At 40.6% G+C, this 26,097-nt stretch overlaps 2 protein-coding genes and 1 long non-coding RNA gene across 4 annotated transcripts in view; 1 reads left to right on the forward strand and 2 right to left on the reverse strand.

Moving 5' to 3' along the window:
• LOC309619668 overlaps window positions 1–861 on the reverse strand; it is a 42,419-nt gene extending 41,558 nt beyond the window's left edge. Inside the window, exon 1 of the long non-coding RNA XR_014239128.1 lies at window positions 15–861. This is a non-coding gene — a long non-coding RNA (uncharacterized lncRNA). The remainder of the gene's footprint in view (window positions 1–14) is intronic.
• A 75-nt stretch (window positions 862–936) lies between these two features.
• Window positions 937–16,243, forward strand: TTI2 (TELO2 interacting protein 2). The gene is made up of 7 exons (XM_082375000.1): window positions 937–2,031; window positions 3,101–3,287; window positions 3,804–3,896; window positions 12,857–13,044; window positions 13,123–13,266; window positions 14,938–15,100; window positions 16,030–16,243. Exons 1-7 carry the CDS (start codon window positions 1,385–1,387, stop codon window positions 16,132–16,134), a joined length of 1,527 nt encoding a protein of 508 aa, XP_082231126.1. The 5' UTR covers window positions 937–1,384; the 3' UTR covers window positions 16,135–16,243.
• On the reverse strand, window positions 14,278–26,079 carry MAK16 (MAK16 homolog). 2 transcript variants are annotated; one of them, XM_082375052.1, is made up of 10 exons: window positions 25,953–26,079; window positions 23,576–23,625; window positions 23,374–23,483; window positions 23,208–23,272; window positions 22,870–23,021; window positions 22,075–22,129; window positions 18,704–18,778; window positions 17,853–17,966; window positions 17,034–17,099; window positions 14,278–16,873 (listed from the first exon to the last, which is right to left on the reverse strand). In XM_082375052.1, the coding sequence occupies exons 1-10, from the start codon at window positions 25,965–25,967 to the stop codon at window positions 16,679–16,681; spliced, it is 897 nt and encodes a 298-aa protein (XP_082231178.1). In that variant the 5' UTR covers window positions 25,968–26,079; the 3' UTR covers window positions 14,278–16,678. The 2 variants fall into 2 exon arrangements, with proteins under 2 accessions (XP_082231178.1, XP_082231177.1); XM_082375051.1 differs by lacking the exon at window positions 25,953–26,079 and having other exon boundaries at window positions 16,600–16,873; window positions 23,576–23,664.
• Window positions 26,080–26,097: the final 18 nt, after the last annotated feature.

The following is a 26,097-nucleotide window of genomic DNA, read 5'->3' on the forward strand; positions in this document are numbered from 1 at the left end:
CCCCGGGCACCTACCACACAACGGAAGTTATGAGAAGTCACCGGCAAACACCCAGGGAAGGCCGGGGACGGTGAGCGGCCCACGGGGAACCCAAGGTGTAAAGTTCTCAGCTCCATCGTCAGAGAACCCGCAGCAAGAGACCAGCCGAGACAAGGACACGCACGGGGCCCTTAGCTCCTCCCGCTCCCCCCTCCCCTACCACTTAGAAGTGCCGACCCCGCCCCGAGAGCCGCCGGGACACACGCGGGGAGCACCACACGTCCACACCTGCGGGCGAACCTAAGCCGCACCCCGACTAGCAGCGTTTCTAGCTGAACCCCCGTCGTCGCAATTTTTAAACTCCTCGCTTCTCAGCGACTTAAGCTTTTTTCTTTTTGAAAGCCCACGGCAATCAACGTTGAACAGCTAGCTGTAGAATAAAAACCAAAGCCAACGCAGAACTCGACAAGCATGCTTTGCAACCACGTACTAAACACAAAAAAATAACTACTATCAGCAACCAAATGATCCTTATATCATCGCAAAATTAAAAAGATCCTTCATAGTTCACGTCAGACGGGTAATGTGCCACAGTCGTAACAAGGTTGGAAGGAGGCACATGTCACACAAGCGCGTGAACACCCTATCATCACGCTTATGAACTACAAAAGGATCAACCTGACTCGTCGGCTAAGGAGCCCCGGGTACGATCCACTAACTTTACAGTAAAGGTGACAGATGTAGTGCATATTTACTTAGACTTGATATAAAAAATCCTGTATATTTTATCACGATCACCGATATTGCCTGATGTTTCTTTTGTTTCTACCTCAGTAAGTGAAAACAGAAACAAAATAGCAATGCGGCTATTATCCATGCAAATATACTCTCCATAGCTCCACCCTCTCTTGAACCCGGGTCGCTATTGCTTTACGGTAGTATGTCGTGAAATGACGGAGCGTAGCCGCGGTAATGGCGGAAGCTAGCCTTGTGCTTTGCGGTAACAACGTTTGCTAAGTCGGATACTGTTAGGCGCAGGCGTGCGGGAAAGGCTGCAGGTAACGGCGGCCGTGTTAGTGTCACGCCTTAGAGATTTATTTCTTAGACTCTTTGGGATTTTTTGTTTGTTTGTTTGTTTGAGTCTTCAGAGAGGCAAGAGTAATTTCTCCCCTCCACTGTTGGGAATCTGAGATTCTGTTACTCCCAGAGAACCCCCTTTCCCGCATCTTTTCCTTTATACCTTTACTCTTCTGCAGGCTAGACTCTCCCTCGGTCCTCCAAGACGTCTCGCCGTTTTATTTGACTTTAGTTCTGTTCTTTGAGAGAATCCCAGCCCCGGAGTTATCTTTCCTTCCCTCTTTAGCGGATCCCCTCCCGCCTCCATCCTCGTCCTCGGTCCTGAGGCATGGAGCCGCACGGCTCTCGGGAATCCCCACCCCGGGAGGGCTCTTCCTTTCCTGGACGGTGGCCTTCCTCCGCCCTCGGACAGGCCTTCTCCCACATCTTGCACCAGTTTGCCGGCCAGGAATCCCGACGGGGCAAGGCCAGAAATGCAGCTCTTCGGGACCTCAGTGCTCTGCTAGAAGCCAAAGAATGTGATCAGTTATTTGAGGGGAGTGACACCTCGCTCCGTGGAATGCCCGAGATGCTGGGGCAGGTGGCAAAAGCCCTGGAGAAGTATGCAGCTCCTCCCGAGGGGCCGGAAGGGGGAAGTGATCGTCACTCCGAAGTGGCCGAGAAAGCGGCAGCAGTTGGGTTACTCTTCCTTAAGCTGTTGAGGAAAGTTGAGACCGCTAAGAATTCCTTGGTTTGCCCTGCGTGGAAGGCAGGCCTCCGTCACTTGGCAGGACCCGTCTATATTTTTGCCGTCACACACAACTTGGAGCAACCGTGGACCAGCCCAAAATCTCAGGGCGTCGCTGGACAGGTGCTCGCCTTACTGCTTCAGGTTACCGAGTGTGGTTCTGTGGCTGGATTCCTCCACGGAGAAAATGAAGATGAGAAAGGGAGATTTACTGCGGTCATGGGGCTTCTCAAACCCGATTTGAATAAGTGAGTACTCCTGCCGTAAGGGCCACCGACTTAAGCTTCAGCCTAATGTTTTAGAAGGTTAGAGCTCAAAGGAGTCTTGTTTCTGCATCAACGACATAAAGGTGTTGTAAGCCCAGAACGGTTGTGATTGTGATGACATTAACTCGGTAGTGGCAAGTTCGACATTAGAACCCAGGTCTTCAGACTTGATTTTCTAGTGCTTTTTCCAGTCCTGACAACTGCCGTGAAATTGGAAGTTCTGTCCCATTTATTTAGACTTAACTTTCTTCAGTTAGGTGGGGTTGGGGATTCGGAGATTTAAACTTTGAGAAGATTTAAACTTACGGTTTGAATTTAAACTTAGGGATCTTGGAACTCATCGCTAGTTATTAGATATGGAAGCATGTTTGGGATGAAAAAATAAAAGTCCTTTAGATTGCTGTTAGCTAAAGTATTTTCTGTGAGTTTCCACTTGCTACTTTGTACATTTGTGTTTGTGACCCTGGAGCGATGAGAAAAAAGTGAGTACATAACTGTTTTTTTACCAGGAACGTGGAGGTAAAAGCCTTAGTTTTGAGGACGTCTGGTGCTTCTTTTTATTGCTTCTGAATAGGACCAGTTTCATTATTTACAATATAAAGATAACACTACCTGTTACACCATATTTGAAGATTGGTTGAGTAATGTGTGTAAACTCACTTCATAAGCTATAAATTGCTGTTTGAATATTGATTCATTTGCTCCCATGTGGTAATAATAATAATAATAGTGATACTGAAGACATTTCCTTTCCTCCTCTCTCCCTTCTCAACACTTTCTCACTGTAACCACCACCATCACCACAGATTCTTTACATAACTGTGGTTATAACTGGCTACTTTTCATCAGATATTCTTTAGACCCAGAGCCCTGGGTGATAAATGTATTTAGTGTAAGTTCTGTAAGTTATTTTGATCTAAATCTTAAAAATGTATGTTGTTATCATCAAGAGTTATCTTATGTGGGATGTATTTTTTTTCAAGTACAAGAAAATACATTTAGCTTGAACTGGACACCATGTCACTTAATGTGGTTTCACATTTCCATTTAGGGACTCCTGGAAGAATAACCCAGCCACCAAACATGTTTTCTCATGGACTCTGCAAAAGGTCACTCGACCCTGGCTGAGCCAACATCTGGAAAGGGTACTTCCCCCATCATTGCTCATCTCAGATGACTATCAAACCGAGAACAGAATCCTGGGTGTCCACTGCCTCCATCACGTTGTGCTAAATGTAGTAAGTGGCCTCCGTTCTCTGTCTTCTGTACCGATGGCGCAGGCTGAGTCATCATGGCCATTCCTCGTTCATGTCGTCACTGCTCTACTGTTGCCTATGTTTATATCTTTTATTAACTGGCTTTCATTTAATGCTGTCATGTGACTCTCAATTCACTAATTTATATTTTTCTCTCTGTATTTTCCTCTGCCAACCTAGTAGGTTGTATCTCATAGGTGATGTATATAAGAAACATAGACCATCGTCAAACTGAAGAACCAGACTTTGCGTCATTAACAACTGACTTTCAAGGAACAAAAAATTCAGGAGCTGAAAGGGATTATACCCAAATGTGCAAGCTATTACTCAAGGAAACTGCTTTTTTTTTTTAAAACTGTGTATTATGGATCTTTTAAAATATACACAGAAGTAGAGAGAGTGGTATAATGAATCCCATGTACCATGTTCAATCTCAAAAATTATCAACATTTTGCCAACCTTGGGAAGCTTTTAATTGGGTAATTTGTTTGATTGCAGCCAGCTGCTGATTTGCTGCAGTACAACAGGGCCCAAGTCCTATACCATGCCCTTTTCAACCACCTGTACACACGGGAGCACCACCTCATTCAGGTAATGGTAAGATTTGTTCATAACTCTGAGTCTGAGCTCTCAAATTTGAGTAGAAGGTGGCACTATGTGAATAAGAATAGTTGGTACACATTTTTCTCTTCTTGGAAGGTGAAGATGATAACTGAGAGCCATTGACAAGTTGAAAATATGGGGGTAGCAAATGACTAGTGAAAATGTCTCAGTCCCAAGAGGCATCCACATTCCTGAGTCTCCACAGAAAAGCCAGTGTTTTGTCTTCATCTGGGTCAATTATATGTCACTTGGGGGCAGCTTTATGTCTGAAAAAGTTCTATTTTTTATTTTTAACTTTTTTTTAGTCTCACCTATTTATGAGCAAAAGAGAGATGGGTTCTTTATTTTTCTTTCCTTTTTCTTTTTTTTCTCTTTTTGGCCACACAGCTTTCAGGATATTAGTTCCCCAACCAGGGATTGAACCCGAGCCCCCTGCAGTGGAAGCGCCTAGTCCTAACCACTGGGCTGACCAGGAACTCCCAAAAAAGTTCCATTTTTATTAATTTAAGTGTCCTTCCTTCTGGGCTGCTTTTATATCAACACACACTCTGGGAATGCCTTGTATGTTGGGTTTTTTGTGTCGTTTATTCTTTCATCCAGTAGACATTGAGTACCTACTGTGTGCCAGTAACCATTGTAGGTTCCAAGAATGAATGAGTCGGACAGGGTTTCTGACTTTAAGAAATCCTTTGGAGAGACATTTATGCAAATATATGTACTGTATATGTAAATACAATACAGAGTAATAAATCTATTAAAAGTTTTCTGTAAAGTGCAGTGGGTGTTGAACAGTAGGCAGCTAACGAGGTTTGGTGGTATTGGGTGGTTTTAAGAGGATCGGGTAAGGAGGTGATATTTGTTTATAAAGGATGAATAAGAGTTTCAGGCATGGTGTTTGGAATCACACCAGGACAGACGTAAACGATAGGGTCCTGGGCAGGCTGCGGTGCACAGCTTCTGCTGTGAAGAGACCTTCAAGCTGGCGGAAGAGTAAGACGTGGAGATCACCTTCCTCCCCACAAATACATCAGAAATACATCTACATGTGGAACAACTCCTACAGAACACCTACTGAACGCTGGCAGAAGACCTCAGACCTCCCAAAAGGCAAGAAACTCCCCACGTACCTGGGTAGGGCAAAAGAGAAAAGAAAAACAAGAGACAAAAGAATAGGGACGGGACCTGCACCAGTGGGAGGGAGCTGTGAAGGAGGAAAGGTTTCCACACACTAGGAAGCCCCTTCGTGGTGGAGACTGCGGGTGGTGGGAGGGAAGCTTCGGAGCCACGGAGGAGAGCGCAGCCACAGGGATGCGGAGGGCAAAGCGGAGAGATTCCCGCACAGAGGATCAGTGCCGACCAGCACTCACCAGCCCGAGAGGCTTGTCCGCTCACCAGCTGGGGCGGGCAGGGACTGGGAGCTGAGGCTCGGCCTTCGGTCGGATCCCAGGGAGAGGACTGGGGTTGGCTGCGTGAACACAGCCTGAAGGGGCCTAGTGCGCCACAGCTAGCTGGGAGGGAGTCCGGGAAAAAGTCTGGACCTGGCTAAGAGGCAAGAGACCATTGTTTCCGGGTGCGCGAGGAGAAGGGATTCAGAGCACCACCTAAACGAGCTCCAGAGACGGGTGCGAGCCACGGCTATCAGCACAGACCCCAGACACGGCATGAGATGCTAACGCTGCTGCTGCCGCCACCAAGAAGCCTGTGTGCAAGCACAGGTCACTCTCCACACCTCACCTCCTGGGATCCTGTGCAGCCCGCCACTGCCAGGGTCCTGTGATCCAGGGACAACTTCCCTGGGAGAACACACAGCGAGCCCCAGGCTAGTGCAACCTCATGCTGGCCTCTGCTGCCACAGGTTCGCCCCGCATCCGTACCCCTCCCTCCCCCCGGCCTGAGTGAGCCAGAGCCCCCGAATAAGATACTCCTTTAATCCCATCCCGTCTGAGGGAAGAACAGACGCCCTCAGGCGACCTACATGCAGAGGCAGGGCCAAATCCAAAGCTGAACCCCGGGAGCTGTGCGAACAAAGAAGAGAAAGGGAAATCTCTCCCAGCAGCCTCAGGAGCAGTGGATTAAATCTCCACAATCAACTCGAAGTACCCTGCATCTGTGGAATACCTGAATAGACAACAAATCATCCCAAAATTGAGGTGGTGGACTTTGGGAGCAACTGTAGACTTGGGGTTTGCTTTCTGCATCTAATTTGTCTCTGGTTTTATGTTTATCTTAGTTTACTGTTTAGAGTTTATTATCATTGGTAGATTTGTTTATTGATTTGGTTGCTCTCTTCCTTTTTTTAAAAAATATATACTTTTTTCCTTTTTCTCTTTTTCTGAGTGTGTATGTGTATGCTTCTCTGTGTGATTTTGTCTGTATAGCGTTGCTTTTACCATTTATCCTAGGGTTCTGTCTGTCTGTTTTTTCTTCTCTTTTTTTTTTTGTATAGTTTTTAATGCTTGTTATCATTGGTGGATTTGTTTTTTGGTTTGGTTGCTCTCTTCTTTCTTTCTTTTTTTTATTTTTAACAATTAAAAAAATTTTTTTATTTTAATAACTTTATTTTATTTTACTTTATTTTTCCTTCTTTCTTTATTTTTTTTTCTACCTTTTCTTCTGAGCCATGTGGCTGACAGGGTCTTGGTGCTCCGGCCGGGTGTCAGGCCTGTGCCTCTGAGGTGGGAGAGGCAAGTTTAGGACATTGGACCACCAGAGACCTCCTGGCCCCATGTAATATCAGTCGGGGAGAGCTCTCCCAGAGATCTCCGTCTCAACGCTAAGACCAAGCTCCATTCAACAACCAGCAAGCTACACTGCTGGACACCCCATGCCAAACAACTAGCAAGACAGGAATACAACCCCACCCATTAGAGAGGCTGCCTAAAATCATACTAAGTTCACAGCCACTTCAAAACACACCACTGGATGCGGTCCTGCCCACCAGAAAGACAAGATCCAGCCTCATCCACCAGAACACAGGCACCAGTCCTCTCCACCAGAAAGCCTACACAACCCACTGAACCAACCTTAGCCACTGGGGGCAGACACAAAAAACAACAGGAACTATGAACCTGCAGCCTGCGAAAAGGAGACCCCAAACACAGTAAGTTAAGCAAAATGAGAAGACAGAGAAATACACAGCAGATGAAGGAGCAAGGTAAAAACCCACCAGACCAAACAAATGAAGACAAAATACGCAGTCTACCTGAAAAAGAATTCAGAGTAATGATAGTAAAGATGATCCAAAATCTTGGAAATAGAATGGAGAAAATACAAGAAACATTTAACAAGGACCTAGAAGAACTAAAGAGCAAACAAACAATGATGAACAACACAACAAATGAAATGAAAAATTCTCTAGAAGGAATCAATAGCAGAATAACTGAGGCAGAAGAATGGATAAGTGACCTGGAAGATAAAATAGTGGAAATAACTACTGCAAAGCAGAATAAAGAAAAAAGAATGAAAAGAATTGAGGACAACCACAGAGACTTCTGGGACAACATTAAATGCACCAACATTCGAATTATAAGGGTCCCAGAAGAAGAAGAGAGAAAAAAGGGGACTGAGAAAGTATTTGAAGAGACTATAGTTGAAAACTTCCCTAATATGGGGAAGGAAATAGTCAAGTCCAGGAAGCGCAGAGAGTCCCATACAGGATAAATCCAAGGAGAAACACGCCAAGACACATATTAATCAAACTATCAAAAATTAAATACAAAGAAAAAATATTAAAAGCAGCAAGGGAAAAAAAATAACATAAAAGGGAATCCCCATAAGGTTAACAGCTGATCTTTCAGCAGAAACTGCAAGCCAGAAGGGAGTGGCAGGACATATTTAAAGTGATGAAAGGGAAAAACCTACAACCAAGATTACCCAGCAAGGATCTCATTCAGGTTCAATGGAGAAATTAAAACTTTTACAGACAAGCAAAAGCTAAGAGAATTCAGCACCACCAAACCAGCTTTACAACAAATGCTAAAGGAACTTCTCTAGGCAAGAAGCACAAGAGAAGGAAAAGACCTACAATAACAAACCCAAAACAATTAAGAAAATGGTAATAGGAACATACATATTGATAACTACCTTAAATGTATATGGATTAAATGCTCCAACCAAAAGACATAGACTGGCTGAATGGATACAAAAACAAGACCCATATATATGCTATCTACAAGAGACCCACTTCAGACCTAGGGACACATACAGACTGAAAGTGAGGGAATGGAAAAAGATATTCCATGCAAATGGAAATCAAAAGAAAACTGGAGTAGCAATTCTCATATCAGACAAAATAGACTTTAAAATAAAGACTATTACAAGAGACAAAGAAGGACACTACATAATGATCAGGGGATCAACCCAAGAAGAAGATATAACAATTGTAAATATTTATGCACCCAACATAGGAGCACCTCGATACACAAGGCAAATGCTAACAGCCATAAAAGGGGAAATCGACAGTAACACAATAATAGTAGGGGACTTTAACATCCCACTTTCACCAATGGACAGATCATCCAAAGTGAAAATAAATAAGGAAACACAAGCTTTAAATGATACATTAAGCAAGATGGACTTAATTGATATTTATAGGACATTCCATCCAAAAACAACAGAATACATTTTCTTCTCAGGTGCTCATGGAACATTCTCCAGGATAGATCATATCTTGGGTCAGAAATCAAGCCTTGGTAAATTTAAGAAAATTGAAATCGTATCAAGTATCTTTTCTGACCACAACGCTATGAGACTAGATATCAATTACAGGAAAAAATCTGTAAAAAATACAGACACATGGAAGCTAAACAATACATTACTAAATAACCAAGAGATTACTGAAGAAATCAAAGAGAAACCAAAAAATACCTAGGAACAAATGACAATGAAAACACGACAACTCAGAACCCATGGGATGCAGCAAAAGCAGTTCGAGGAGGGAAGTTTATAGCAATACAGTCCTACCTCAAGAAACAAGAAAAATCTCAAACAACCTAACCTTACACCTAAAGCAATTAGAGAAAGAAGAAGAAAAAAACCCCCAAAGTTAGCAGAAGGAAAGAAACCATAAAGATCAGATCAGAAATAAATGAAAAAGAAATGCAGGAAACGATAGCAAAGATCAATAAAACTAAAAGCTGGTTCTTTGAGAAGATAAACAAAATTGATAAACCATTAGCCAGACTCATCAAGAAAAAAAGGGAGAAGACTCAAATCAATAGAATTAGAAATGAAAAAGGAGAAGTGACAACTGACACTGCAGAAATACAAAGGATCATGAGATTTACTACAAGCAACTATATGCCAATAAAATGGACAACCTGGAAGAAATGGACAAATTCTTAGAAAAGTGCAACCTTCTGAGACTGAACCAGGAAGAAACAGAAAATATAAACAGACCAATCACAAGCACTGGAATTGAGACTGTGATTAAAAATCTTCCAACAAACAAAAGCCCAGGGCCAGATGGCTTCACAGGCGAATTCTATCAAACATTTAGAGACGAGCTAACACTTACCCTTCTCAAACTCTTCCAAAATTTAGCAGAGGGAGGAACACTCCCAAACTCATTCTACAAGGCCACCATCATCCTGATACCAAAACCAGACAAAGATGTCACAAAGAAAGAAAACTACAGGCCAATATCACTGATGAACATAGATGCAGAAAACCTCAACAAAATACGAGCAAACAGAATCCAACAGCACATTAAAAGGATCATACACCATGATCAAGTGGGGTTTATCCCAGGAATGCAAGGATTCGTCAGTACATGCAAATCAATCAATGTGATAAATCATATTGACAAACTGAAGGAGAAAAACCATATCATCTCAATAGATGCAGACAAAGCTTTCAACAAAATTCATCTCCCATTTATGATAACCCTCCAGAAAGTAGGCATAGAGGGAACTTACCTCAACATAATAAAGGCCATATATGACAAACTCACAGCCAACATCGTTCTCAATGGTGAAAAACTGAAACCGTTTCCTCTAAGATCAGGAACAAGACAAGGTTATCCACTCTCACCACTATTATTCAACATAGTTTTGGAAGTTTTAACCACAGCAATCAGAGAAGAAAAAGAAATAAAAGGAATCCAAATCGGAAAAGAAGTAAAACTGTCACTGTTTGCAGATGACATGATACTATACACACAGGATCCTAAAGAAGCTACCAGAAAACTACTAGAGCTAATAATGAATTTGGTAAAGTAGCAGGATACAAAATCAATGCACAGAAATCTCTTGCATTCCTATACACTAATGATGAAAAATTTGAAAGAGAAATTAAGGAAACGCTCCCATTTACCATTGCAACAAAAAGAATAAAATACCTAGGAATAAACCTACCTAAGGAGACAAAATACCTGTATGCAGAAAACTATAAGACACTGATGAAAGAAATTAAAGATGATACAAACAGATGGAGAGATATACCATGTTCTTGAATTGGAAGAATCAGCATTGTGAAAATGACTATACTACCCAAAGCAATCTACAGATTCAATGCAATCCCTATTAAACTATTAATGGCATTTTTCACAGAACTAGAACAAAAAATTTCACAATTTGTATGGAAACACAAAAGACCCCGAATAGCCAAAGCAATCTTGAGAAAGAAAAACGGAGCTGGAGGAATCAGCCTCCCGGACTTCAGACTATACTACAAAGCTGCAGTAATCAAGACAGTACGGTACTGGCACAAAAACAGAAATCTAGATCAATGGAACAGGATAGAAAGCCCAGAGATAAACCCACACACATATGGTCACCTTATGTTTGATAAAGGAAGCAAGAATATACAATGGAGAAAAGACAGCCTCTTCAATAAGTGGTGCTGGGAAAACTGGATAGCTACATGTAAAAGAATGAAATTAGGACACTCCCTAACACCATACACAAAAATAAACTCAAAATGGATGAAGGACCTAAAGGTAAGGCCAGACACTATAAAACTCTTAGAGGAAACCATAGGTAGAACACTCTATATGACATAAATCACAGCAAGATCCTTTTTGACCCAACTCCTAGAGAAATGGAAATAAAAACAAAAATAAACAAATGGGACCTAATGAAACTTAAAAGCTTTTGCACAGCAAAGGAAACCATAAAGAAGACGAAAAGACAACCCTCAGGATGGGAAAAAATATTTGCAAATGAAGCACCTGACAAAGGATTTATCTCCAAAATATACAAGCAGCTCATGCAGCTCAATATGCAAAAAACAAACAACCCAATCCAAAATGGGCAGAAGACCTAAACAGACATTTCTCCAAAGAAGATATACAGATTGCCAACAAACACATGAAAGGATACTCAACATCGCTAATCGTTAGAGAAATGCAAATCAAAACTACAATGAGATATCACCTCACACCAGTCAGAATGGCAATTGTCAAAAAATCTACAAACAATAAATGCTGGAGAGGGTGTGGAGAAAAGGGAACCCTCTTGCACTGTTGGTGGGAATGTAAATTGATACAGCCACTGTGGAGAACAGTGTGGAGGTTCCTTAAAAAACTAAAAATAGAACTACCATACGACCCAGCAATCCCACTACAGGGCATATACCCTGAGAAAACCATAATTCAAAAAGAGTCATGTACCACAATGTTCATTGCAGCTCTATTTACAATAGCAAGGGCATGGAAGCAACCTAAGTGTCCATCGACAGATGAATGGATAAAGAAGATGTGGCATATATATACAATGGAATATTACTCAGCCATAAAAAGAAACTAAATTGAGTTATTTGTAGTGAGGTGGATGGACCTAGAGACTGTCATACAGAGTGAAGTAAGTCAGAAAGAGTGAAACAAATACCATATGCTAACATATATATGGAATCTAAAAAAAAAAAAAAGGTTCTGAAGAACCTAGGGACAGGACAGCAATAAAGACGCAGACGTAGAGAATGGACTTGAGGACACGGGGAGGGGGAAGGGTAAGCTGGGATGAAGTGAGAGAGTGGCATGGACATATATACACTATCAAATGTAAAATAGAAAGCTAGTGGGAAGCAGCCACATAGCACAGGGAGATCAGCTTGGTGCTTTGTGACCACCTAGAGGGGTGGGATAGGGAGGGTGGGAGGGAGATGCAAGAGGGAGGAGATATGGGGATATATGTATATGTATAGCTGATTCACTTTATTATACAGCAGCAAGTAACACAACAATATAAAGCAATTATACTGCAGTAAAGATGTTTAAAAAAAAAGTTTCAGCTATGGGGGGTGTGCAGAGAACATTCTGAAGACAGAAGAAACAAGTTATATAAAATTAGAAGTCGGAATTACCTTGTTTCTTATTTTATGCCTAGTCTCCCTCCTCCCACCTCAGCCTGTCACCTTTCTTTTTTAAATACTATTTTTGGTTTTGAGAACGCAGGCTGTGCTAACAGCCAGAAAGGTGTTAGGGCTCTTGAGCCGGTGATTTAAAAAAAAAAAAAAATAAAGGAAAGAGGAAAAAAGATGTAAAAGAAAAAACAAAGATCCCGGGATAGCTAAAAGGGAGTGCCTAGACACTGAAATTTCAGATAGGGCTGTCAAAGTGGATACAAATAGGATCATCTGAGATTCTGTTTGGGAGTGGTTTTATTGTAAATACTTGTGAATATCACTTAGACTCAGGAATTGACTGACAGTAGACTTAGACTCCTAAGTTTTGGATTAAAGTCTTAACTCTGCTATTCTTCCAATTTTATAGATTAGCGAAGAATCATCCTGAGGAGAAGGTATTAACTTGAGACGGTCCGATGGAGATAAAAGAATGTAAAAAAAGTTTGAAAATGTAAAGTAATATACATTAAACTTATTACTAGACTGTTTTAGAGTTCTATGACATGGACCCCAAGGATGGTAGATTAGTGGAAGTTGCTAGAAAAATCTGAGTGTTGTGAATACAAATTAGTTTACTACAGGTCCTTTCTATTACTTCCTCCTAGGCTGTGCTCCTGTGTCTGCTGGATTTATTCCCCGTCCTGGAGAAAGCCCTGCACTGGAAGGGAGATGCAGCCCGACCCAGCACACACTGTGACGAGGTCCTGCAGCTGATCCTGACGCACATGGAGCCCGAGCACCGCCTTCTCCTACGCAGGACTTACGCAAGAAACCTACCGGCTTTTGTGAAGAGGTGAGTCCCAGGGCAGCTGGGCGTGGCCATACTCCTCAACTTCACTCTTTGGAGTCACATTTTCTCTGTCATTTTTAGGTTGGGGATCTTAACTGTCCGGCACTTGAAGAGGCTGGAGCGAGTCATCATTGGTTATCTGGAGGTTTATGATGGACCCGAGGAGGAGGCTAGATTGAAGATATTGGAAGCCCTAAAACTTCTCATGCAGTATACTTGGCCCAGGTATGACAGCCAACAGACAGGTGTGCTAAGAGGGGCAAAACTCAGCCAATACTCCCTTCAGAACTTGCCCAGATGTACATTCAGTACAAAGTATTAAGGACGTGCCATATATTTGAATACCTCCTGTTTTTCCATACCAATTGGATTTTGAACTGTGAAAGTGGCACTGAAAAGATACAGTCAGTTCCTTCAGGTGTACATTTCTCTGGATTTATAATGCATATTAGAATTTTAAAGGCCATTTAGCAGTGCTACAGTAGACGTACTTTGTTCACCCTAATGTTTCTTAAATCTGATTGAGAATGGAGCACTCATAGCACATCACTGAACATCTGCAGTGATCAGAATACTGATCTGGGATATATTTGCTTAGCATTCCAACTCTGGCTCGAGGTAGGTGTCCCGAACAGCAAGCTGGAACCCAAACATGTTGGGTCTGCAGAAGGCTCTCTTGCATGAAATAACAATGTTTAATTCAGTGAGAGTCCAGTGCCTCAGCAACATGTGTGTGTCTCTGTTCTGAGCCGTATTCTCTCATCTCCTCATAATGTACCCCCCAGTCACATTTGTAACGAGGTTGCATTTATTTACTGACTGTCTTTCTCCTCTGCTGAACGAGAAGCTCCAGGAGGATGGAGGACTGACCCCTTTAGCACACTGAGAACTCCAGAACTTACTCACAACCTGGTATTAAGTACACAGATTTTTAAAGTGACTGGAATAGATGCATGAATGAAATTGAATCAGACTAATACTGTCCAAGTAGAAGAGGTCAGCAAGCAAATGTAGAGGTCAGAAAATGAATGTCAATTATGGAGGGGGGCGGGGCCTGGGGAGTGGGAAACAGCAAGTTGTGTGTTGAGTGATGACAGGTGGAGGGCTGAGCAGCACACAAGTTACAGGAAACCACTTGGTTTTTTAGATCAAGATGAGGGATGCAAACTTTTCTTCTCCCAGTCACATTTCTGCCCGCAAACATAGTTTACTTATATTTTCACACTACAAGTTGAATTATTTTTCAGCTTCCTTAAGGCTTTTTATTGTGGTTAAAAAACACATAAAATTTACCATTTTAAAGTGTACAATTCAGTGGCATTAAGTGCATTTACAATTTTGTGTAATCATTATCATAAAAACTTTTAGAAACACTAAGTAGAAGTAAATAGACTGGGCCTAACTGGTGGTAGTCTAGGATCTAGAAATATAGTGACAGAAAACTCAAACTGACAAGTCTCAAAAGCCAAGCTTATTTCCCTCACTGTATTTTTAATCTCCAGGCCTAAGACCGCATCAAAGCTAAAGAACTATGGGCCATTTCCTGTTCTCTGGTCAAAAGTATAGGCCCCTGGTAAGGAAGGTCCCAGTTCTCCCTTTCCAGGAGGGGCTGTTTCCTTACGGTAGGACCATGCTTCTGGAAGGAAACTAGGTATCCCTGGGCAGGCCAGAATGTCAGTGTGTATGGGCAGCGTGCTGTAGAAAAAAAACAAGGGCCTTAAAGTTCAGAAATCTGGAGTTTGGTCTGTAGTTCTGCTTCCAGCTTGTGGTCTTAAATTTTGACTTCAGTTCCTTCATTTATGAAATGAGGGTTTTCTACTGGATGGCCTTTGAAGTCTCTTTCAGTTTTAATAACCTGATTCGGAGTCTGAATATCATTTTTCTTCTTGATTCCAGAGTTCCCTGTAGACTTGTGGTCTTACTGAAGGCTCTCTTGAAACTGATATGTGACGTAGCAACGGATTCAAGCCTCACACCCGAATCTGTTAAGAGCGCCTTGTTAGAAGAGGCCACAGACTGCCTGATTCTCCTGGACCGCTGCTCTCAAGGACAGGTGAAGGTAAGGGACAGTCTGCGACTTGGTTTCAGATAGGCTTCTTCATCCTCAGGTAATTCCTGTGATTCTAATTTACATTTACGTGCCTGACCACGTCTGTAAGTGAACATGGGGGGTTCGCGTTTCTACCTCTGAGCCTTCTAGCCTTCAATGGAGTTTGATTAATACCTTATTCTTCCTTTAAAGCTATTCAGAACTGTTTAGACCGAAAGGCAAGAGGATCAGTGGATATTTCTGGAGCCAGGACAGAGAATGGGCAAAAGGATCATGATCAAGAATTTGTAAAATTTAAGTTCTGTTCTAGTGGTCTGAGTGAAAAAATAAAAAGGTTGAAATAATGGGCTATAAACCACCAAGGAGTAATAATTTAGGTAGAATAAGTAATTCAGTTACCAGAAATGTTTCCACTTTTTCAGAGGCAACTGTGTTTTCCACATGCTTATTTATCCACGTGGGAATTCTTCCTTTGGTCTCATATTCCGCAGAAGTTAACTTCTCAAAGCCATAGCATATAATAGCTGTGTGTCCACGTATACATAATTTATAAATTATTGTCTCATTTCTTACCCCATTTAGAAATCTTCAATTGAAAGTTATAAGGCAGCATGAAAAGAAATTCATATCCTAAAAATATTTAGGGGTAGCATGGTTTATTCAAATTATTTCATCTTGGCTTTTTAATCTTGGCCACTTTTCAAGCCCTAGATTTAATCTGATTCACCCTGACTGGTAGTAAGCTGCTTCTTTGTGCTCCAGTAGGACATTTCCGTTTCTAAAGTTACACCTGTTCTGTGAACTGTGCCCTAGTGTCATCCGTCCTTCCCTTCTTTGAGTATGGTACCAAGAAAGAACAACCAAGGTAGAAGGAAAACACATATCAAACAAACAAACAAACAAAAAAAAAACAAAGACTGTTTGGTTTGATGTTTCAGGGTCTCCTGGCTAAAATCCCCCAAAGCTGTGAAGACAATAAGGTGGGGAACTATATCCGAAGAGTGCAGCAGGTTTCTGAAGGCGCTCCCTACAATGCAACTTAAGACTTGTATTACTTTCCTGAAGAGGACAAGATTTTCTTTCTGTTCCAGTTGTTTTAAATGGAATTATTTCAGGAAAAAGGTATATTTATATTAAACATTATAACTTAGATCTTCTTTTTCCTTCTTTCCTTTTTACTCCCATAGAAGTAGGGAAAAGAGAACATGAAAAAATTGAAGTCTGGACATTTCTAAATAAAGGGGGGAGGGGGAGGAATGCAGGGGGAGGATACCAAGGAAACGGGTGGGTAGCATTTAAAATTTAGAAATATTTACACCCACAAACTCATCTGTTACGTTTCTTGGGCTCAAGCTGTTACTTCAGCACATGTAACAATGCTATAAAAATACTCTGTTCACAATTTAGGCTTTTCTCCACTCCCTCCCAGATTTTTTGCCCCACAGAAGTAGCATAAATATTAAAAACACAAATATTGTGTTAAAAACAAGATAAAGAGCAAAACCCAGAAGTGTGTATGTGTTTAAGATAAAAAAAAGGGAAGAAGTTCAAGATGTCCAGTCCTGTTTATAAACGTCTGAAGGGAAATCACGTGGTTTTGGCCTTGGCCTCGGGCTCTGTCTCCAGCTCGTACTCTATCTCTACATATGCTTTTTTCCTCCTCCAAGGTCCTTTCAAGGGTGCTTTGCCATTGTGTTTAGTGTCAACGGCCTTTTCTTCTTCCTCACTGGAGGATTTATCATCCTGATCTTCATCACCGCTGGCGTCCAGTTTATCCATGTCCTAATATGGGGAGGGAAAAAAATGGGAAAGACACTAGATTCATTCCCCAAACTGCCTATTTAGAACTAAAACTAGAGAACTTATCTGCTCTGTGTGACCAGAACTTCCCTTCCTTTTTTTGTCTGAAGCCAAAGGACAGATGTTTACCCATGAACCTCACCTCAAAATCACTTATGTCACTCTCATCAACTTCATCATCTTCCACAAACTCTCTTTTTCCCACATCCTAAAATAAAATGTAACTGTTATGTTCAAGATACATAATAAAAATTTAGACATCTGGTTTTATTCTTTGATAAGTGCATCAATAACATAAACAGAATGAGAGTCTACTTACTAGGCAACCAAAATCAACTTATTTCCAAGTTTCATACTTCTGAATTTAAAACACTTTAGGGATATCAATTCTCAGGCCTGATTTAAATCATTAGAGATAAAACATCCTAATTTTAAATGGTTAAAGTCAATATACAGTACAAGAACAAACAATTCTTTGCACATTCAATGAAAACTATTAAGTTCAAATATTAAAAAATAGTTTACTACTAGGAAAAGTTACACCTGTGTACCTGTGTGAGTCTATTGTGAATCTACTTGTTAAATTTGCCCTGTACCTAAAAATACTATCATTTAAGTACTTCTCCTATATTAACAGTAAAATTAAGCCCTTTGTAAATTTCAGTAGGTTCCTTAATGTTATATTCCCTCAGCTAATAAGGACCCTTCATTTGTCATCTTGCAGGAAAAATTTTAGAATGCTAATAAATAAGATCAAATTGTCAATGCATAAATAGTTTGTTGGCTGAACCTGGAGAACAAAGCAGCCACTACTGAACCAAATTAATCAAAAATGATAGGAAAAAATAATCAAATATCTATTTTGGGTTAGGGAAATGAAAATGATATTCTGTCTCAATTACATAAAAATAGATCTCATCCCATAGATTACTGCTTGACAAAGCAAAAACACAAAGCTTACTTCTTCATCTTCTTCATCATCTTTTTCCTCAGCAACTGAAGAGTCACTGTCTGTCTCCTGCTGTTCCAGGGCCTTGTCAAAGGCATGGATGGGGAAGTTGTAGATGTCGCCATACTAAAGAACATAAAGTGGGTCAGCTTTAACCACATTTGGATCTTATGCTTGAAGTCCACTGTCCAACAAGTGTATTATTTTCCTCAGTGATTAAACAAGGATAATTAGTAATATTACTTACTATGTTATTTTCAGGCCTAGAGCCAGCAGTGTCTTTCAAAAACCCATATTTGACATTTAAATAATCAGCGATCAATACCAAACAGGCACCTTCCATGAAGGATGGATACCAGATCACTTAAAACTTAATAGTCTATAAAACCCATGGATTGGAACAAATGTAATTTTGCTGATAAAGGGGAAATAGTAAGGAAAAAGTAAATTTTATTCATGTTGTTTCTGTAAATGACATTAATTTTTCAAAAGACAATAAAAATTCATTTTAAAGAACCTTAAAAGACTAGGATGACTAGGCAGGAGGACCAACACTGTGTGGCTTTTATAGAGAGATCTGGAATTGTTGTGTTTGGGAGGAGGAGTTGGGAATAATGGCAAAAAGGAAAGGTCTCTCTACTGAAGTATCAAGGGTAACTAAAGTATTTTATGTGCTTGATCAAGGAACTAAAATGAGGAAGCCAGGGCCTATATGATATTTATTTTATTCCAGTAATAAAGTCAAGGTGAAGATCTTTCTAGCATCTTTAAAAATAAAACACATTTCCCACTATTCCTACATTTCCTAGCATATTACCACCTAAAAAATAAAATCTGTACCCCAGAGTTCCTAGCTTTCTCACCGTATCTTGTTTCAGTCTCTCCAGCAATTCCTTTTCGATGGCGTTGTCCAGCTGAGCAGCTATTAATGCCTTTTCCTATAAGAGAAAAAGAGCAAACCCATTTACTTCATTAGACTCATTTTTCAGCCTGTAGAAGTCGGAGAAATCAAGTTTTTATGTGAAACATGTAATCCCCTTTTCCCTCTTACTGTAATAGGAACTTCTGCCTGTCCAACCAGATATATATGTATCTTTTTAAGAATTCCTATGGTTTTATGAATAGATTTTTTTAAATAGTTTGATCATTTATTTTAATTTTTTTTAAATTTATTTATTTGGTTGCACTGGGTCTTAGTTGCGGCTCGTGGGCTCCATAGTTGTGGCATGCATGTGGGATCTAGTTCCTGGACCAGGGATTGAACCTGGGCCCCCTGCATTGGGAACATGGGAGTCTTAACCACTGCGCCACCAGGGAGGTCCCTTACGAATAGATTTCTAAATTACATTCTACAAAGCCTTTGACAGATACACAAAGCAAGTAGGTCTACATACATTTAAGTGTCTCAGAAAATTAGAAGTCCTGAAGCAGACTCCATAAAAGCTGCGAAAAGGAAACAGAGACCTTCACCCATTTACGTTTTCTAAAACCATGTTAGATTCCATGTGATAGATAGAAAGTAGATCAAAAAATCTCTTCAGTGGTCTTTTGTAGGAAATGATACATGGTATCAACCTTTACACAAACAAAACATAAAAATGTAACCTCAATCTACCTTTCTTGCCAAAGACTGTGCATTAATTTGGAGTAAAAATCATAGAGAAAGTTAGTGTCACACACCGAAGCTATGTTAGGGTGAACAGTGCACAGGATCAATTACAGTGCAGGGAGACTGGGAGCACACAGAGCAGTTAGAAGGTTCCTGTGGTCTACGTTTTTCTCTAAAGCAGGTGCTTACACCTCAGGGGTGATCCACTGCGATGTAGCAAGCAAATATTCACAACTTTTTTGTATATTTTTTTCTTTAAGATATTAACTATTACACATTTTTATGCATACTGACATAGCTGCCTTGACTCTGTCCATGAAGGAAATAGTTGTGTGTCACATTACAGTGAGCAAGATATGCCAAGGGAAAAAATACTGCACAAAGAGTTTGAAAGTGGTGGTCTCACTCCTTTATTCAGATTATTGCAGCCTATAGCTATTTGCTTGGTTAAGTGGATTCATAGATGATATTGAGTACTTTGCAATAAGATAGGGAGTAGTTTTAAAGATGTATGCTGGTTATTTAATGGTTTAGTACTTTAAAAAGAGTTGTAGAACTTAAAGAACCATGCATTTTTCACAAAAAGAAAAATGTTCCAGATTTGTCAACCTTTTCTAAGATGACAGATGGCTGTCAGCAGTATGTAATGTAGCAAAAGTTTTTCTGTTTTTTTTTTTAATTTATTTATTTTATTTATTTTTGGCTGCGTTGGGTCTTCGTTGCTGCACGCGGGCTTTCTCTAGTTGTGGTGAGCGGGCGCTACTCTTCATTGCAGTGCGCGGGCTTCTCATTGCAGTGGCTTCTCTTGTTGCAGAGCACCAGCTCTAGGCACACGGGCTTCAGTAGTTGTGGTGCACAGGCTTAGTAGTTGTGGCTCGCAGGCTCTAGAGCACAGGCTCAGTAGTTGTGGCGCACGGGCTTAGTTGCTCTGCCGCATGTGGGATCTTCCCGGACCAGGGCTCGAACCCGTGTCCCCTGCATTGGCAGGCGGATTCTTAACCACTGCGCCACCAGGGAAGCCCCTGTAGCAGAAGTTTTAAAAAATAAATACACTCACTCTGTTCTTTCAAAGGAAAGGCAATATTTTAACAGTGAGTTTGAAAGAATTGTTTTTCCAAAAAAAACTTGTTCTGGGGCTAGAACATTTAAAAAAGTGATTACATCTATATGTGACATTGCTGAAAACGTGTCTTCTATAAAAACTGCAATCACACACTTAAAAAATTTGGAAACGGAATTTTCTAACCCATTTAAAAATCTTCCAAATCTATTTCAGAGGGCTTCAAACTTATTTGGTAAAAATAGAAAATTTTAATTTCTTCTGAAAGATTTGCAAGAATGCCTGTTTTGACTCAGGGAGGATGAAAACTCACTAGCCAGATTTAAACAAAAATGTCTGCATAATTGGTGGTGGAGAATGAAAAATGAACAGCAAGTACTAAATGCAGGCACTCAAAAATGCCCTCCTTTCTCTCTGTCTCTGAGCTCTCTATCACTTATGACAGCCCTTAAAGGCAAATTTACACTGCTGAGAACCAAACCTTCACTTCACTACATCACAAACTTTTACTTATAATACACCTATTAGTGCAAATATACATGTATAATAACATTTACAAGTAATATATTGGGGAGCATATGTTCAAACATTTTATTGATGGGGTGAGTGATCAAAAAAGTTTGGAGATTCAATCCCGGGTTTTGGCACCAAAAAAATAAGTTTGGAGACCAATGATATAACAGGTTTGAGATACAGAACTCTGTGATTAATGGAAACAAAAGCATCAAGATTATTAAAGCTATTCCTTGATAGGAGATGACAAATGATGAGGTAAATGTCTGTTGGTGGAAGGATGGTAAGCAAAGCAAATAGCTAGAATGACTGAAAATGTGAACTTGTCAGGAAAAGCTAATTCCTGGGTCTTAAAAGCATAAGAATACTCAGCCTGAGTGAGGTCTCATGAGGTGGAGTGGCAGACTGCTCTCTGTGACAAAGGCTGGGATTTCCTGACTAGATTATCCATGGACAGCAAAATATTACCATCACTGTTCACTACTTCAGTAACAAAGCTGACACGTTTACTTCAAAGAAACAAATAATCCCAATTAATCCCTACCAGCAATTTCAGAACCCCCAAAACCCAGTTAGATGCCTAATATGACCTGAACCGACATAAGGCTCCTTAAAAAAACATTTTTTAAATTCCATCTAGTGTGGATTCATCTAGTGAAACACTGTTATATTTCACTGCACAACTACTAGTGTGTTTAATGAGAATGCTCAAAACCGGCTGAGGGTAATATGTAAAACATAAGATTGGCAACATACCAGAATTCTAAATCTGACCTCAAGAATTTCAGACAAGGAGTTGTGGATCTCTATTTAAGGTATTTTTTCTGTTCTCCGTTACACACACCCCCAAAGTACCCACATTTTAACCTGCCCTGAAAGTCATAATCTTCAGATATGGAATATCAGATAGCGTATGCAACTAATACTGTTGTCCATAATCTAGGGCCTGAACAGTTCACAGACAGCAGTGACTGAATCGTTCTCATGAGCCCTGACTACACAGCCCTACCCTCAATGAAAATACAGAACCTACGATTATCAGAATAAGTTACCTCTCTTCTTTTTTCCCTCCGTTCCACCTTCTTACTCAAAGGAACAAGTTTCCTCCTATGGGAAATAAAACACATGATCAGAGACCCCAAGTACATGTTCTATACGTTCCTTTAAAAAAAAAGAAGAAAAAAAAGGATTGGAATTGATTTTGTAGGGCTCAGCTAAATATAGCAAGTTACATAAAATTTTCTAGATAGTTAATGCTATAAAAAGTCAGGCATTTTTACATATATTTGACATTGTTCATATATGTGGCTGTTTTTGTTTCTTTAGGCATCCTGAAACTTCTGAGGGTGTTTACAATGCTAAAGATTAATGCTTCTGCAAGCTAAGAAAAAATAATTTTCTACAGAAGACTGACATCTCTAGCTTTCTCTGCAGGTCACAATGAATTAGGGCCTATCACTCCTTAAAGACGGCATGCAATTAATTCTGTGGATCTCATATCACTTTAAAAAATAAGTTTTCAGTGAACCCAGAGTAAAGTTCTTACACTCCATTTCACATTTTTTAGATCATTTTCAACTCCCTAATTTTAGGATTCCCTCAGGGTTATAAAGACAATTTTCTGAAGCTGATAATCAAGTTGTACTCTACTGTTTTTAAAATCCTGCAAAATTAAAGGGCACAACTTTAATCTGTGGTAAAGCTGCTGCTGCTTAGCATGTCATAAAAAATTACCCAAAGTTGAACTTAACAGAAAACATTATTAGAGGTTTCACAATATCTCAGCTTCATAATAAGATGCATGGAAAGGTAATTTAAAAACAAATAAATGAACGATCAGTACTTACTGTCGCTTTAGTGTAAGTTTTCGAATTCGAATTAGGTACTGGGTGATCTTGGTGAATCTCTGCTTACATTTGTGTCGAATGAAACGGGGCCAGTAAATCAGATTTTCATCTATTTGCTCCAGTGCTTTCTCATAGTTTTTATGAAGCCGGACCTGTTAAACAGAAAGGAAGCTTGAAGGGCAAGGGTAATATTAAGTCTTCACTGTTAACAACACTTATGGGGCCTAATAAGGATGGCTCCAAGAATTTAAGGTAGATGTGGTCAAGGAAGTGAGAAAAGCATGTGGCCTTTTTGCTCTTGATCAATGGTCGTCATGATTTTATGTCCTAAGTCTTACCCGTTCCCAGAGACGCCTAGGGAAAGCTGCTCGTTCTATAACCTTCATATACAAGTAGCACTGTCCTGCAGGATAAATAGTTTTATTATTATTTACGGAGAGACTAAAGAATATCCTTTTAAAAGCTGTTGAGTACTTCTCTTGGAAGTTAAAACCGAGGAGTTACCTTTCTCTTCTTTGATAGTGGCATACTGACTGTTTGCCAGGGGACAGGACGACCGATTACACAGTCCAGTCAGGCTGTATTCATTTCTGCAAAAACTCTGAGTCTTGGTTCTAGAATGAGAGGAAAAGAGCAAAGATTATAGGATGGGATGCCAAGAGGGCAACTGATGGAATCTATATCCAAGTTGAAAATCTAGACTCACCTTATTTTGAAGGAACAAAATTGCTTGTTTCCTAGTGTATCCCAGATAACCTGCAAGACAAAGTAGGAACCCATTTCAATTGCTCTTACCTAACAGATGCCATATTAATCCAAGAGAACTATGCGCTAGGGCAGCACCCTGCTTTCCTGAGGAAACAAGTCTTTGAAGAATGAGAGGACAAAGAAATGCTTTGTAAAATAGTCTGATTTATTTGTTTTTTTTACACAAATAACAGATTCTTGTAGGAAAAGTAAATACAAATTAGCAATAACCATAACCTTACTGCCCAGAGATACAATTTCGTAGTATTTTAATTTGTATATTATACCAACTAGCATGCCTACATGTATATTTTAAACGATATGAGATTATATATATAGTAGTGACTTTTTTTTTTAATGTGTTCATTATGCATCGTCACACACTACTAGATTTTTGGATATACGTACCACACATACCATGATTTTATTTCATTGACAAGGAAGATCCTCTGTTGCTAGCCTCCACTAACTCATATGCTCTATATTCATTCAGCATTTATTGTACACTTAATACTTATGTAAGACACTGACATTTCAAAGTCCTGACACACAGGAGGCACTCAGGCGCATGCTGAATGAAGGAAGGTACAATCCTTAAAAAGTTTTTTCTTTCTAGCTACAGAAAGAGATGTAAACAAAGCATCACAAAGCAGCAATCTAAATGCCACAGTAGAGGTGTGTAACAGCATGAGAGCCTTTGAGTGAGCTGCCTTGAGGAATTGGGAAAGGCTCTAAAGTAGTTAAAGGGAAAAACACAAAGAAGTGTTAAAGAATGGAACAACATTTTTGGAATTTTACAGGATGTGTGTTTGGCAGGGGATGGCGGGAAACAGGTAAGAGGAAATGAAACTGGAGAAGTAGGAGCTTATTCTGGTTTGTGGCTTTAAATATCATCTCCAGGTTGATGACTCCCAAACTGTCATCTCCTGGTCAGACTTCTCTTCTGAGCACCAGATTTGTATATACATGCAGCTGCTTACTTGACATCTCCACTTGAATGTCTAAAAGGCATCAAACACATTCACAGGTCCAAATGGAGCTCTCAATTCCACACCTCTCAAAAGAATACTGGGTTCCTTCCCTAGTCTTCCCCACCTCCATAAATAAAACCACCATGGAATGGTTTGTTCAAATCCAAAAATCCCTTGATTTTTCCCTTCTTCATTTCATCCATAACCAAGTCTTGCCGGTTATAATGATAAAACAGATCTCTAATTCATCCATTTCATGACCACTCCCACCTTAGTTGAAGCTACTTTCATCATGCTCTAGTCTCCTTGCTTTCATTCTTTCCCTCCTTCAAAAGCCTTTCGCACAACTAGAGACCTTTATCACAAACGTAAGTCAGATGTCACTTCTCATTTAAAAAAAGCCTTAAAACACCTCCTCCAAGACTCTACATGATCTTGTCCTGCAAAGATATAACTTCACTCCCTACCTTTCTTCCCTTGATTTCTATAACACAGTCACACGAATGTCCTTTACCACATTCCTTCTCTCTTACCTCCAGATGTTTGTACTTTACTGTTCTTACTGCCCAGATTGATTGCTTTTCCCTCAGCCCCCAGTGGCGGTTCCTTCTCATCTTTTAGATCTCGCCTCAGATACCTTCTATTCAGAGAAACCTTCCCTAATCAGCTCTAACCGAAGTGGTCTCTCCTCATCACTCTCTACTTCATCACCCCGATGTTTCTTTCATAGTAGTGTTAGACGGTTCAACTGTATTTAATTTGTTCACGTGTTTACTGTCTCCCCCGCCAGAGCTCCAGTAAAATAGAGGTCTTTTGCCTGGCTTAATAACAACCAAATCTCCAGTAATTACTCTTGGCACACTGTAGGCGCTTGAGTATATCTCATACAAATAACTAAACGAATAAATCTAGGATGCTTCCAAAATTTTGACGCGGGCTGAGAGTGGAGCAAACGTAAAAAAAAACAAACCTAACACAGGAAAAGCAAGCTGAAAAGTACCGTGCACGTGGTTGAAAAGGATGCTTAAATTTGGTGTCTAAGCTTCACCGTACCGTCCCCCAGGCCGCCACCCACCCCCGCCGCCTCCCGAGTCCCCAGGGGACCATACGCAAAGTCCTTCCTTGCTAGGCACCAAGGACTGGATACACCGACCCTGGGGGTTGAGGTGGCGGTGTCCTGACCCCTTAACCCCGAAGGGCCCGGGTAGACCCGTGAGAGCCCCAGGCTCGGAAATCAGGGCTCTGGAAGCCTCGCTTCCGGAGCCACCCGACGCTAATGGGCTAGCTGAGTAGCTGGCTTCTGAGTCTCCTAAAGCGAGCGACACACACTTCATAAAACCCGAGTGGCAGCGCAAGAGGACTCACATCATCTGACTGCATCTTGTCAGCGGTTCAGCGGGCTCAGCCTGGCCAGGGCAGGAAAGCAACCACGCTGCTTCCGGAGAATCACTTCCGGGGAGCCCAGTCTCGCCTATCGCGAGAGTTCTGAGTTCTGGAAGGGGCTTTGCGC

Source organism: Balaenoptera borealis, assembly GCF_965194805.1.
Source record: "Balaenoptera borealis genome assembly, chromosome: 21".
Classification (NCBI taxonomy): domain Eukaryota; kingdom Metazoa; phylum Chordata; class Mammalia; order Artiodactyla; family Balaenopteridae; genus Balaenoptera; species Balaenoptera borealis.